This window comes from Panthera leo, chromosome B3 (assembly GCF_018350215.1).
Source record: "Panthera leo isolate Ple1 chromosome B3, P.leo_Ple1_pat1.1, whole genome shotgun sequence".
Taxonomy (NCBI): Eukaryota; Metazoa; Chordata; class Mammalia; order Carnivora; family Felidae; genus Panthera; species Panthera leo.
The window spans coordinates 50498264-50511714 of NC_056684.1; the positions used below are offsets into that span (position 1 = coordinate 50498264).

General features: G+C 37.5%; 1 protein-coding gene across 1 annotated transcript in view; it reads left to right on the forward strand.

Annotated features, from left to right (window-relative positions):
* Nucleotides 1–578: 578 nt before the first annotated feature.
* The window catches only part of WDR72 (WD repeat domain 72), a 210523-nt gene continuing 197650 nt past the window's right edge, over nucleotides 579–13451 (forward strand). The window contains exons 1-2 of the mRNA XM_042941975.1: nucleotides 579–731; nucleotides 4826–4932. Coding sequence (XP_042797909.1) covers nucleotides 579–731; nucleotides 4826–4932 — 260 coding nt within the window. The remainder of the gene's footprint in view (nucleotides 732–4825; nucleotides 4933–13451) is intronic.

Consider the following 13451-nt stretch of genomic DNA (forward strand, 5'->3'; position numbering starts at 1 on the left):
TGAAGTGATGACGTTTTGGGGGAAAAAGTATGCAAAGCTGTCTTCGTATTATAGTGTGTAGCCAGCTCTATTCTTCTTAAGAGGCCTAGCTGGGCTTTGGAGCAAGTCAGGATCACCCGTAGTCAGAGCTGTGTGTGGAGTGGGTAGATTATTCCTATCCTTCTCTTTGTCTGCATTAATAGTTACTAACTGAAGGGCACCTGGGTGGCTCAGCTGGTTAGAAGGCTGACGCTTGATCTTGGCTCTCAGGTCTTAATTTCAGGGTTGTGAGTTTGAGCCCTGCACTGGGCTCCTTGCTGGGCGTGGATCCTACTTTAAAAAAATAAATAAATAAAGTCACAAATTGGGATAAAAGTCATGTCTCTTTGATGGATTAATACTGAGCATGGTAATTTCAATGCCTAATGAGTGCCTTCTCCTCTAATTGACAGGGAAGCACCCTTTTCCCCATCTCTGGGAGAATACATCCCAGAGTTTAGATCATGGTGAGTTCACTTTGTGACATGATCAGTCTTCCCAAATTTTTGAATGATGACTGTGTCCACTTCCCTTCTCTGTTTGTTCAAGATTCTGTCAGCATGAGGTGCTCCCTGCAGGCAGTGGCACTCTGGGGGAAGAAGGCCCCTCCGCACAGCATCACTGCCATCATGATCACTGATGACCAGCAAACCATTGTGACTGGAAGTCAAGAAGGTCAGCTCTGTCTCTGGAATCTCTCACCTGAACTAAAGGTTAGTGAAAGTGATTAACATTGAAACAGAAAGCACTCCCAATATAAACACAATTTGATTCTTCCTGCAATGACAGTGGACGTTTTGCATGATTGTTAAGTAGGTGATTACTGAAGTAATAAATTGGTTTTACTTCTGAATTTGGAGAAAATGAAGTACTATATGATGGATCAAGATCCTATTTGAAAATTTTATTATGAATATTGCTAATCTTAGCTACCAGCTAAGTGTTATCACCCTTGAAGCTGTGCTGAGTGTTACCATTTTACATCCTGAATTATATGTTTAAGTAACTGAACTACAGACATATAAGTATAATTCTAAAAATTATGGCTCGTTAATCTAAACAAAGGGCACCCTTGAAAACCGCTATTAACTAAATGAGTAATATCTTAATTATCTGGGTGTTTCTGTCAGTTTGGCCTTCTTGCTATTCTTTTAGTCTCTGCTTGCATGTGATTTTTAAAGATCACATCAAAAAGCTCTAAATCCACTTTACTATTGTCGTCTTCCTATCTCAGAACCTGACCTCACCTAGGTTTTGGCCCATTGATTGGCAATTAATTGTCCCTGTCCCAAGTCATAAACATTTAACATATTGGAATAGATATTTGCTTAGTGCTAGCAGCCTCTAGACCCAATTTGAACATTTAAACTAATGATGTACTTAAAGTATACTGCCCTCATTAAGAAGCCTTTTAAAGATCAAAGACTATTTTTAGCCTTTAAAGTTTGTCACTTTAAAACCTAAATTAACAATTAATTGTAATTCTATTTTATAGTGTAATTAATTAACATCTCCCATCACAGAAGAGTTACACTGCAGGACTGCCAAGAACTGCATAGCAGAGCAGCTCAGCTCAATGTTTATGAACATCCTAGAAAGAAGGAACTGGTCTTATTGCAACAGTTGAGCTTTGAAAAAAGTGGCCCACCACATGTATTATCTCTTAGAGTTTAAACTCACACTTCTAAATGGCTTCAAATGTCTTGCTACTGTTTTTAATATTTCAGTATAGTGGTTTCTGGCTGGAGTAGTTGTGTTATATAATAGGTAGGATGCAATAAGCTTAAGAAATTTGGAATCCTAGCATTTGTATCTTTTTACATACGCTCCTTGTATTTATTCAGCATTTATTCAACATGCATTTATTGACTACATATAAGTTAGGCAGTACGCTGTGTACCTCGGTTCAAACACGAACGAGAAGACTTGGTGCTGGCCATCAAAGGGGCTGCAGTGCAGTAAAGGAAGGATATTGGCTAATGCTGTGCATTTATGTGATAATACAAGGTACTCTGAGTACCTTGAGGGCTGAGGGATTTATATTTAAAAAAATTAACTAGCAAGAACACCATGTGCTAATTAAAAGCAGTGGCAAAATTAAGGGATTTTGAGATGATTTATGCAAGAAGATGACATAATACTATATTATTATATTTGTGATTTAGACTATCATTTGGTATTAATGTCAAGGGCATACTGACGGCAGAGGGAGAAGAGATAAAGGACAGTGACTGTGGTAGGAGCCTCTACGTTAATTTAGGCAAGAAAGTTTTTGAGTATGAACAAAGTCAGTGACAGAGGGGAAGAAAAGGAGACGAAAACTGGGAAGATACTAAGAAGAAAGAATGGGAGGAACTGAGCAAATGATTGGAGTGTGGGTAAATGTGCAGGAACAGTCAAGGTTACCTTATAGATTTGGGGTTTGAGTGGTGGGTGGGACTGGTGGTGTGATGGTATCCTGTATTTGTATAAGGAATAGAGATGATTAGAGAATAGGAACAGGAAGGGAAAGGAGGTGATTTAAGTTTTGGACATCTTGGAGCATCCAAGTATTTACTAGGGGATTAGAAACACATCTCAGTTTTTCCCTGTCCATGGGTGGTGGGACTGTAGGGTACCGGGAAGCTAGAGAATAAGTACCTCCCTGTCCTGGGCTTCTCAACACATGCATCCCAAGCTCAGGGTCAGACTCCCAAAGACCTCTTCATGGGGTCTCCCAGTGAGGAGCTTCTCCAAGGTTTCATGCTAAGAACTACTTCACTTGTGTTTTCTGGTATTTTTAACACTTTTAAGCATAGAGAAAGGTGAGTTGAACATCCTTCCAGATATATTCCCTGAGTGTTGCTGTGTTCTATTTTTCTTCCTATTTAATACTCAGAAGGAAACACAACAATGACAAACTGAAGAGTAGCAATATTGTGTATAGGGAGAGAATGGAGAGATTGATCATGTTCTAGTTCTGATATTTACCAACTTTGATGTCAAACAAATGACATATTCATTGAGCCTTGATTTCTTCATCTGTGAAATGGGGGATGAGACCCTGTTCATAGTTGCACTAGTGCCTGGATATGGTGGATGCTCAGCAAGTTGTGTGTTCCCATTTGTGCTATTGGAAGCTCTTGGCATTGGGCGGGGTTGGCAACGCTTCATACAGGTAGAGCCCATGAATGGAAGTAAAGGTGCCGTGGATTTCATCATGACAATGAGCAGGTATGATGGTGGATTTTTGTTGTTGTTGTTATTCCTCACAGCAGTTCCAGAATATGATAAAATGAAGAGATTATACTGAAGAGTCAGAGCTTATTCAACTACATGTGGGAGTTAGTAGCAGAATGAGGACTCCGTATGCAAAGCAATGGAATTCCTTTATGCTGTTTTATTCATAGTGGATTTTCTCTAGGAGAGGGAATGTCCTTGATTTGCCCTGATTCATTGCTTAATTTGGCCTGTAATATATGGAAAGGTGTTAAATGCCTGGGGGTATGTGTTCTCAAATGTGATGATGGGGAAAGACAGTATGTTATTTTCTGAGATGGGACCTTCTGGATTTCCCAGGAAAAAGGTGGAATAAGAACTTGGGTTTTAAATGGTTCTAACCAACCACAAAACTTTAATCTAACATCTTTAGAAATTTAATCTAACATCTTTTAGAGAAGTATTGCTGATTATGATAGAAATAAGATGAAGGCAGAGAACAACTGTGTTTTGAAATAATTTGTACTCATTGATATGATTTGGTTATCATCTATGGATATGTTTACATAGTTCAGAAAAAGCATAATGAATATGAATTAATTTGGAAATAGATTATTACCCATAGGACAAGTTTTATTACAAATTTTCTAGTCATTCAAATTAAATTTTTAGTCCCTACTGACAACCTCTTCTCCATTTGAAGGGATCTTGCATGTTTTCTGTTTTGTAATTTGATTTTCACAATCTTGTTTTATAAAAACAAAGAGCACTGGACATCTTTCACACATGAGATAATGGAAGAATTAGCCTTCAATGCCATATTTTTAAACTCATGTTTAAAAATCGGTGTTTTTAAATAAGAGCTTAGTTAAAATCTGACTTTTAATGTGGAAAAATTAGTTTTTATTAGTTTTTATTTCTGAGGCAAGAAGCCACATAAGGTTACAGTAAGGTTATAATGATTACAAAAAGGGTAATGTTTTCTTTGTATTATTTTGTAAACTCATTTCTGCATTCTGAAATTTGCGCATTAACATGCTGCTATCATTTGAGGCACATTTTGTGCATAATAAACATCAACACTGACTTACTTGTATTCAAAACCTAGATGTAAAACAGGTCTGGTGATTGTTTAGTTGTCAAGATGGATATAAAACCGAAAACAAAAACCAAAAAATGTGTACAACACAATTCCTGTATCTGGATATTTTTTTAGGGGTGCCTGGGTGGCTCAGTTGGTTGAGTGCCAACTTAGGCTCAGGTCATGATCTCACAGTTCATGGGTTTAGGCCCCAGATGGGTCTCTGTGCTGACAGCTCAGAGCCTGGAGCCTGCTTCGGATTCTGTGTCTCCCTCTCTCACTGCGCCAACCCCAATTGTGCTCTCTCTCTCTCTCTCTCTTTCTCAAAAATAAATAAACATTAAAAAATAGATTTTTTTTATTCTGTGGATTTCCATGTGGCATAAATCAGTTTTCCTAAAACGTATGTAGAGCAAAAACATAATATAACAGGATTTTCTAATCAGAATTATGAATAGCCACATAAAATGATGTTTATATTCTTAAGAAGTTTATAACTGTTTAAAAGCTTACCCTGATCATTTTCAGATTTCAGCTAAAGAACTTCTGTTTGGTCATTCGGCTTCTGTAACATGTTTGGCAAAAGCGAGGGACTTCTCTAAACAGCCCTATGTCGTTAGTGCTGCTGAAAATGGGTACGTAAGATGTGTGCAACTTTGTAACCATCTGTATTCTCTCTACCTTTTTAAAACCAATTAATGGGGTACAGAATTCGGGAGTTGAAGGAAATCTTAGTGATTATCATGTTCCTTTTACATATAGGAAAATTTTGATCTTGAATGGTAATTTGTGTGATGATCCCAAGGAATGTGATCAGTACTATGTTTCCCAATTTAATACTCTTTTTTTTCCGGATTAAGATCAGAATAAACACCCCAACTTGTGTATCAGGCCTTGTGGCAGCCTCCCTGTGTAAAAGATACTGGCAAATGCCACCTGTTATAGAATCTGAAAACGGAAAAGTCTGGGTGCTTGTCTTTTTTCAAGTTGTAACTCACTTTGAGCTCTTAAGCAAACTATCCAAGCCTTCATAGTTTTGTACAACAACTCAATAGTTATACTCCTTATGTAATACACTCGTCTGATATCATTATAGAAGAAACAGAAGAGAGGACTCAGTGGTAAGTGGGATGATGGGAAAAAGGGGAAATAGACTGTGATTTGGGTGCAGTTTCATGGAAGCAAGCTTTATTCCAATGAAATAGAACTAAGCTGTAAGAGAAAAGCCTCACTGATGGAAGATCTACTGGGCTCAGCTGAAGAGTTATTTGCCAAAGTAAACCCAGGAATGCAGAATCAATTCAGCATGCATTTGTGAATCAGGGATTGGATTACAGGCTGAAACAAGAGAACCGCTCCTTTTTGTTTTTAATCTGAGAAGAAATTACATGGCTCTGAGAACGAAAAGAATAATGAGTGTCCACCTTGTAGAAACTTAATAGTTTAACAAAATGCTAGTGAAACAGATAGCAAAGCTGTTCTCATAGCTTATAGCAAAGACATAATTGTTAAACCTAGAGAGATTGAACTTTGGATGAGGCTAAAGTGAAATGCACTGGTACATTCTTTTTTTAACAATTGCTAGTAGCTTTCATATGCTAGGACTCCCATTCCCAGTCTAGAGAATTTGGGAGATGGCAATTTTTTATTTTTCTGAGTCTACTTGGAGAATTGAGAAAATTAATAGCTAAATGAGAAATAGCTCTGGAAAGTAATTGAGTTCCAGCTTGAGGTTTTTGCCCACAGTAGTCTAGCTCCAAAAAAGAAACTAAGGTTAATGGGCATATTCTTGATGATAGATGAATTTAGCTGTATGACCCTGCAAATATGATTATTAAAGAGCCAAAGAGTCTGGTTTGGTCTTTCTTTTCCAAGATGATTTGAATTTTCTAGAATTCTGTTCCTTCAAGATGCAAAACTTAGCCTGCATCTGTGAGATACTTTTTAGGCAGTATCTATATTTCAGCTATTGCATACTTAGCAAATCTTGGTTTAATCTGCTGGAAGTTATTAGTTTACTAGGCTTGGTCCATTATGCCCCAAACAATGACTTTTGCTTTGAGTAGACTTGGGAATGACTGTGGACTTAGCATTTCTGCTTCCAAGTTGATCAAAGGGGCACAAAATTGCTTTGACTCAGTATTTCATTTTTCCCCCAAAGTATGATGTCATCAATAGGCATAAATCCTAAGATTCAGGAATCCCAATGAATCCCAGGATACATGAAAGGAAATAGATACCTGGAGGCCTGATGTTGAAACAGACAATGCCAGAGAATGCCAGAGAAAAAGAAAATCCTGAAAGGAGTTAGTGGGAAAAAGCAGATTTATAAAGGAATGTAATTAAGCTGACTTCTCAACAGTAAAATGGAAACTAGACAGCAATGAAATATCTTCAAAAAGCTGAGAGAAAATATATGCCAACTTAGAATTGTATCTCTAGCGAAAATGTCTTTTAAAAAAATAAGGTCACAATAGGTATTTTAGACAAATGTTAAGCATTTAGTAAGTATTTAAGTAATTAGTACTTAAGTATCTAAGTATTAATAAGTATTAATATAATGCTAACTATTTAAGTAAGTACTTAAGACAAATACTAAGAATGTTCACTGCCCATAGACCCTCTATAAGCACCAGAATTGTAAATGACATTCTTCAGTAAGAAAAACAATGATTTCATACAGAAGAGCTGAGATGTAAGAAGGAATATTGAACAAAACCAGCAACGTTTCAGAAAATGCAAATAAATATAGATTAGAAGACAATAATGTTTATATATACCTCCCACCCCCCACCGCCATATATACACACAATCTATAAATATGTCAATTCTAGTCAACAATCACATAGGATAGTGTAGTGATCAGATTCCACATGTTCTTGTTCTATAGGTGGGTAAAGATGTTGAATAACTTTAGGCTTTAAGCTAGATGTACAAAAAAAAAAAAAAAAAAAAGCTAGATGTACATATTTCCAGGGTAGCTGCTAAAAGAACAGATAGAAGAAATCAAAATAAAAGAAATAGAATACAGAACTTCCAATTTGGAAAAGAAAAATAATGTTATTTAATCCAAAGGAGACAAAATAAATGGGGCAAATAGAAAGCACAGAATAACATAGTTGAGATAAATCTGACTAAAACCATAATCTCAATTGAGACCGAGCCCTCTAGTTAAATCACATAGATGGTCATACAATTTAAAAGACAAAAACAGCATAAGGACATAGAAAGGTTAAAAGTAAATGGATGGAAAAAAGATTTACCAGATGAATAATGACCAAAATGTTGATATTTGCTATGTAAATATTTTGTGTTAATAAATACATGTAGTTAATAAAACCTTAAGGCAAAAAAAGCCTTGGCATTGATAAAGGGGGTTATTACTTATTAAAAAAACTTTTAATCACAAGCGAGAAGTAAGAAAGTTGGGCAAGTACCCAGTCTTAGAGTCTTCCAGGGAAGTGCTTCTCCAACCTGAGCTTGCAGTAGGACCACTTACAGAGCTGGTTTAAATAACAGACTTCTGGCCCCACTTCCAGAGATATGGGTTCAGTAGGTCCAGGCTAAGGTTCAAGAGCTTGCATTTCTAACACGTTTCCTGGACAATGCTGATGCTGCTTGTTCAGAGAACACATCTGGTATAGTGAGTACTGAACATGGGGGCAGTGAGAGAAAGTGTGATGTCAAGAATAACTTGGGAAACTCATTGGTGATGATACCATTCACTGAGAATAGAAAACTAAGGCAGGCAGATGTTTTGCTTCATTGTGAATATGAAGAGTGTGAAGTCTTGCAAGTCATTTAGGTAGAGACATCTAATAGCCAGTTGTGTATGGAAATGTAGAGCTCAGTGAATTGGTCTGGGATTCCAACATCATATGGGTGCTACCTGAAGTGATGGGAATAGATAATTCACCCAGAGAGAGTGCGAAATGTGAGATGGTAAGAAAGCCTAAGACAAAACTAAGGGAAACCAGAATTCCAGAAGCAGAATGGAACCTGAGAATGCCAATGAAACCCTAAAAGTATAATGGAAGGGGCGCCTGGGTGGCTCAGTCAGTTAGGCGTCCGACTTCAGCTCAGGTCACAATCTTGCAGTCTGTGAGTTCGAGCCCCGCGTCAGGCTCTGGGCTGATGGCTCAGAGCCTGGAGCCTGCTTCCGATTCTGTGTCTCCCTCTCTCTCTGCCCCTCCCCCGTTCATGCTCTGTCTCTCTCTGTCTCAAAAATAAATAAAAACATTAAAAAATAAAAATAAAAATAAAAGTATAATGGAAGATAAAAGAGAGTTTGAAGAACATAAGGGACTTGGATTCAAGATGGCAAACCATGTTTATCTCCTCTCCCTCTAGATGTTTTATTAAAATTATAATCATAACAACTTTATAGGCAAATAAATATAAGAATAAGCATGGACCAAAGAAAATAGTCTATTTCTGAAAGTAGAAAAGTGGATATAAGAGTGGTGACTGATCTGCTTATCACCGGATGAATTTTTATTGAGCTGCTGAGGTAGAGATACAGATTGAGTAAAAAGGGGGGGCTTTTCTTAAGGAAATCAGTGGGAATTTAACAATTTTCTAATTTTATATGTTGCAGATACTTTCCTCTGTGTTCCTCTTTTAACTGAAATTTAAAAAATCAAAAATTTAAAAATTTTGGCAATTGTTAAACAATTTTTTTTGAGTTAAGCTTCCTTTTTAATTGAAGATGATTTAATCTATGTAGAAACTTTGGTAACAGTATTTCAAAAGGAAAAGAAGAATGTACATTTTAACAGTTAATTTTCCTGTGTTCTTATTAAATATGTAACTTGTACTGTTCCAGCTAAAATGTCAATGCTATTTTTTTTTTTTTTTAAATATATGAAATTTACTGTCAAATTGGTTTCCATACAACACCCAGTGCTCATCCCAAAAGGTGCCCTCCTCAATACCCATCACCCACCCTGCCCTCCCTCCCACCCCCCATCAACCCTCAGTTTGTTCTCAGTTTTTAACAGTCTCTTATGCTTTGGCTCTCTCCCACTCTAACCTCTTTTTTTTTTTTTTTTTTTCCTTCCCCTCCCCCATGGGCTTCTGTTATGTTTCTCAGGATCCACATAAGAGTGAAACCATATGGTATCTGTCTTTCTCTGTATGGCTTATTTCACTTAGCATCACACTCTCCAGTTCCATCCATGTTGCTACAAAAGGCCATATTTCATTTTTTCTCATTGCCACGTAGTATTCCATTGTGTATATAAACCACAATTTCTTTATCCATTCATCAGTTGATGGACATTTAGGCTCTTTCCATAATTTGGCTATTGTTGAGAGTGCCGCTATAAACATTGGGGTACAGGTGCCCCTATGCATCAGTACTCCTGTATCCCTTGGATAAATTCCTAGCAGTGCTATTGCTGGGTCATAGGGTAGGTCTATTTTTAATTTTCTGAGGAACCTCCACACTGCTTTCCAGAGCGGCTGCACCAATTTGCATTCCCACCAACAGTGCAAGAGGGTTCCTGTTTCTCCACATCCTCTCCAGCATCTATAGTCTCCTGATTTCTTCATTTTGGCCACTCTGACTGGCGTGAGGTGGTATCTGAGTGTGGTTTTGATTTGTATTTCCCTGATAAGGAGCGACGTTGAACATCTTTTCATGTGCCTGTTGGCCATCCGGATGTCTTCTTTAGAGAAGTGTCTATTCATGTTTTCTGCCCATTTCTTCACTGGGTTATTTGTTTTTCGGGTGTGGAGTTTGATGAGCTCTTTATAGATTTTGGATACTAGCCCTTTGTCCGATGTGTCATTTGCAAATATCTTTTCCCATTCCGTTGGTTGCCTTTTAGTTTTGTTGGTTGTTTCCTTTGCTGTGCAGAAGCTTTTTATCTTCATAAGGTCCCAGTAATTCACTTTTGCTTTTAATTCCCTTGCCTTTGGGGATGTGCCGAGTAAGAGATTGCTACGGCTGAGGTCAGAGAGGTCTTTTCCTGCTTGCTCCTCTAAGGTTTTGATGGTTTCCTGTCTCACATTCAGGTCCTTTATCCATTTTGAGTTTATTTTTGTGAATGGTGTGAGAAAGTGGTCTAGTTTCAACCTTCTGCATGTTGCTGTCCAGTTCTCCCAGCACCATTTGTTAAAGAGACTGTCTTTTTTCCATTGGATGTTCTTTCCTGCTTTGTCAAAGATGAGTTGGCCATACGTTTGTGGGTCTAGTTCTGGGGTTTCTATTCTATTCCATTGGTCTATGTGTCTGTTTTTATGCCAATACCATGCTGTCTTGATGATGACAGCTTTGTAGTAGAGGCTAAAGTCTGGGATTGTGATGCCTCCTGCTTTGGTCTTCTTCTTCAAAATTACTTTGGCTATTCGGGGCCTTTTGTGGTTCCATATGAATTTTAGGATTGCTTGTTCTAGTTTCGAGAAGAATGCTGGTGCGATTTTGATTGGGATTGCATTGAATGTGTAGATAGCTTTGGGTAGTATTGACATTTTGACAATATTTATTCTTCCAATCCATGAGCAGGGAATGTCTTTCCATTTCTTTATATCTTCTTCAATTACCTGCATAAGCTTTCTATAGTTTTCAGCATACAGATCTTTTACATCTTTGGTTAGATTTATTCCTAGGTATTTTATGCTTCTTGGTGCAATTGTGAATGGGATCAGTTTCTTCATTTGTCTTTCTGTTGCTTCATTGTTAGTGTATAAGAATGCAACTGATTTCTGCACATTGATTTTGTATCCTGCAACTTTGCTGAATTCATGTATCAGTTCTAGCAGACTTTTGGTGGAGTCTGTCGGATTTTCCATGTATAATATCATGTCATCTGCAAAAAGCGAAAGCTTGACTTCATCTTTGCCAATTTTGATGCCTTTGATTTCCTTTTGTTGTCTGATTGCTGATGCTAGAACTTCCAGCACTATGTTAAACAAGAGCGGTGACAGTGGGCATCCCTGTCGTGTTCCTGATCTCAGGGAAAAAGCTCTCAGTTTTTCCCCGTTGAGGATGATGTTAGCTGTGGGCTTTTCATAAATGGCCTTTATGATCTTTAAGTATGTTCCTTCTATCCCGACTTTCTCAAGGGTTTTTATTAAGAAAGGGTGCTGGATTTTGTCAAAGGCCTTTTCTGCATCGATTGACAGGATCATATGGTTCTTCTCTTTTTTTTTGTTAATGTGATGTATCACGTTGATCGATTTGCGAATGTTGAACCAGCCCTGCATCCCAGGAATGAATCCCACTTGATCATGGTGAATAATTCTTTTTATATGCTGTTGAATTCGATTTGCTAGTATCTTATTAAGAATTTTTGCATCCATATTCATCAGGGATATTGGCCTGAAGTTCTCTTTTTTTACTGGGTCTCTGTCTGGTTTAGGAATCAAAGTAATACTGGCTTCATAGAATGAGTCTGGAAGTTTTCCTTCCCTTTCTATTTGTTGGAATAGCTTGAGAAGGATAGGTATTATCTCTGCTTTAAATGTCTGGTAGAACTCCCCTGGGAAGCCATCTGGTCCTGGACTCTTATTTGTTGGGAGATTTTTGATAACCGATTCAATTTCTTCGCTGGTTATGGGTCTGTTCAAGCTTTCTATTTCCTCCTGATTGAGTTTTGGAAGAGTGTGGGTGTTTAGAAATTTGTCCATTTCTTCCAGGTTGTCCAATTTGCTGGCATATAATTTTTCATAGTATTCCCTGATAATTGTTTGTATCTCTGAGGGATTGGTTGTAATCATTCCATTTTCATTCATGATTTTATCTATTTGGGTCATCTCCCTTTTCTTTTTGAGAAGCCTGGCTAGAGGTTTGTCAATTTTGTTTATTTTTTCAAAAAACCAACTCTTGGTTTCGTTGATCTGCTCTACAGTTTTTTTAGATTCTATATTGTTTATTTCTGCTCTGATCTTTATTATTTCTCTTCTTCTGCTGGGTTTAGGCTGCCTTTGCTGTTCTGCTTCTATTTCCTTTAGGTGTGCTGTTAGATTTTGTATTTGGGATTTTTCTTGTTTCTTGAGATAGGCCTGGATTGCAATGTATTTTCCTCTCAGGACTGCCTTCGCTGCATCCCAAAGCGTTTGGATTGTTGTATTTTCATTTTCGTTTGTTTCCATATATGTTTTAATTTCTTCTCTAATTGCCTGGTTGACCCACTCATTCGTTAGTAGGGTGTTCTTTAACCTCCATGCTTTTGGAGGTTTTCCAGACTTTTTCCTGTGGTTGATTTCAAGCTTCATAGCATTGTGGTCTGAAAGTATGCATGGTATAATTTCAATTCTTGTAAACTTATGAAGGGCTGTTTTGTGACCCAGTATATGATCTATCTTGGAGAATGTTCCATGTGCACTCGAGAAGAAAGTATATTCTGTTGCTTTGGGATGCAGAGTTCTAAATATATCTGTCAAGTCCATCTGATCCAATGTATCATTCAGGGCCCTTGTTTCTTTATTGACTGTGTGTCTAGATGATCTATCCATTTCTGTAAGTGGGGTGTTAAAGTCCCCTGCAATGACCACATTCTTATCAATAAGGTTGCTTATGTTTATGAGTAATTGTTTTATATATCTGGGGGCTCGGGTATTTGGCGCATAGACATTTATAATAGTTAGCTCTTCCTGGTGGATAGACCCTGTGATTATTATATAATGCCCTTCTTCATCTCTTGTTACAGCCTTTAATTTAAAGTCTAGTTTGTCTGATATAAGTATGGCTACTCCAGCTTTCTTTTGGCTTCCAGGAGCATGATAGATAGTTCTCCATCCCCTCACTCTCAATCTAAAGGTGTCCTCAGATCTAAAATGAGTCTCTTGTAGACAGCAAATAGATGGGTCTTGTTTTTTTATCCATTCTGATACCCTATGTCTTTTAGTTGGCGCATTTAATCCATTTACATTCAGTGTTATTATAGAAAGATATGGGTTTAGAGTCATTGTGATGTCTGTATGTTTTATGCTTGTAGTGATGTCTCTGGTACTTTGTCTCACAGGATCCCCCTTAGGATCTCTTGTAGGGCTGGTTTCGTGGTGACAAATTCCTTCAGTTTTTGTTTGTTTGGGAAGACCTTTATCTCTCCTTCTATTCTAAATGACAGACTTGCTGGATAAAGGATTCTCGGCTGCATATTTTTTCTGTTTAGCACACTGTAGATATCGTGCCAAGCCTTTCTGGCCT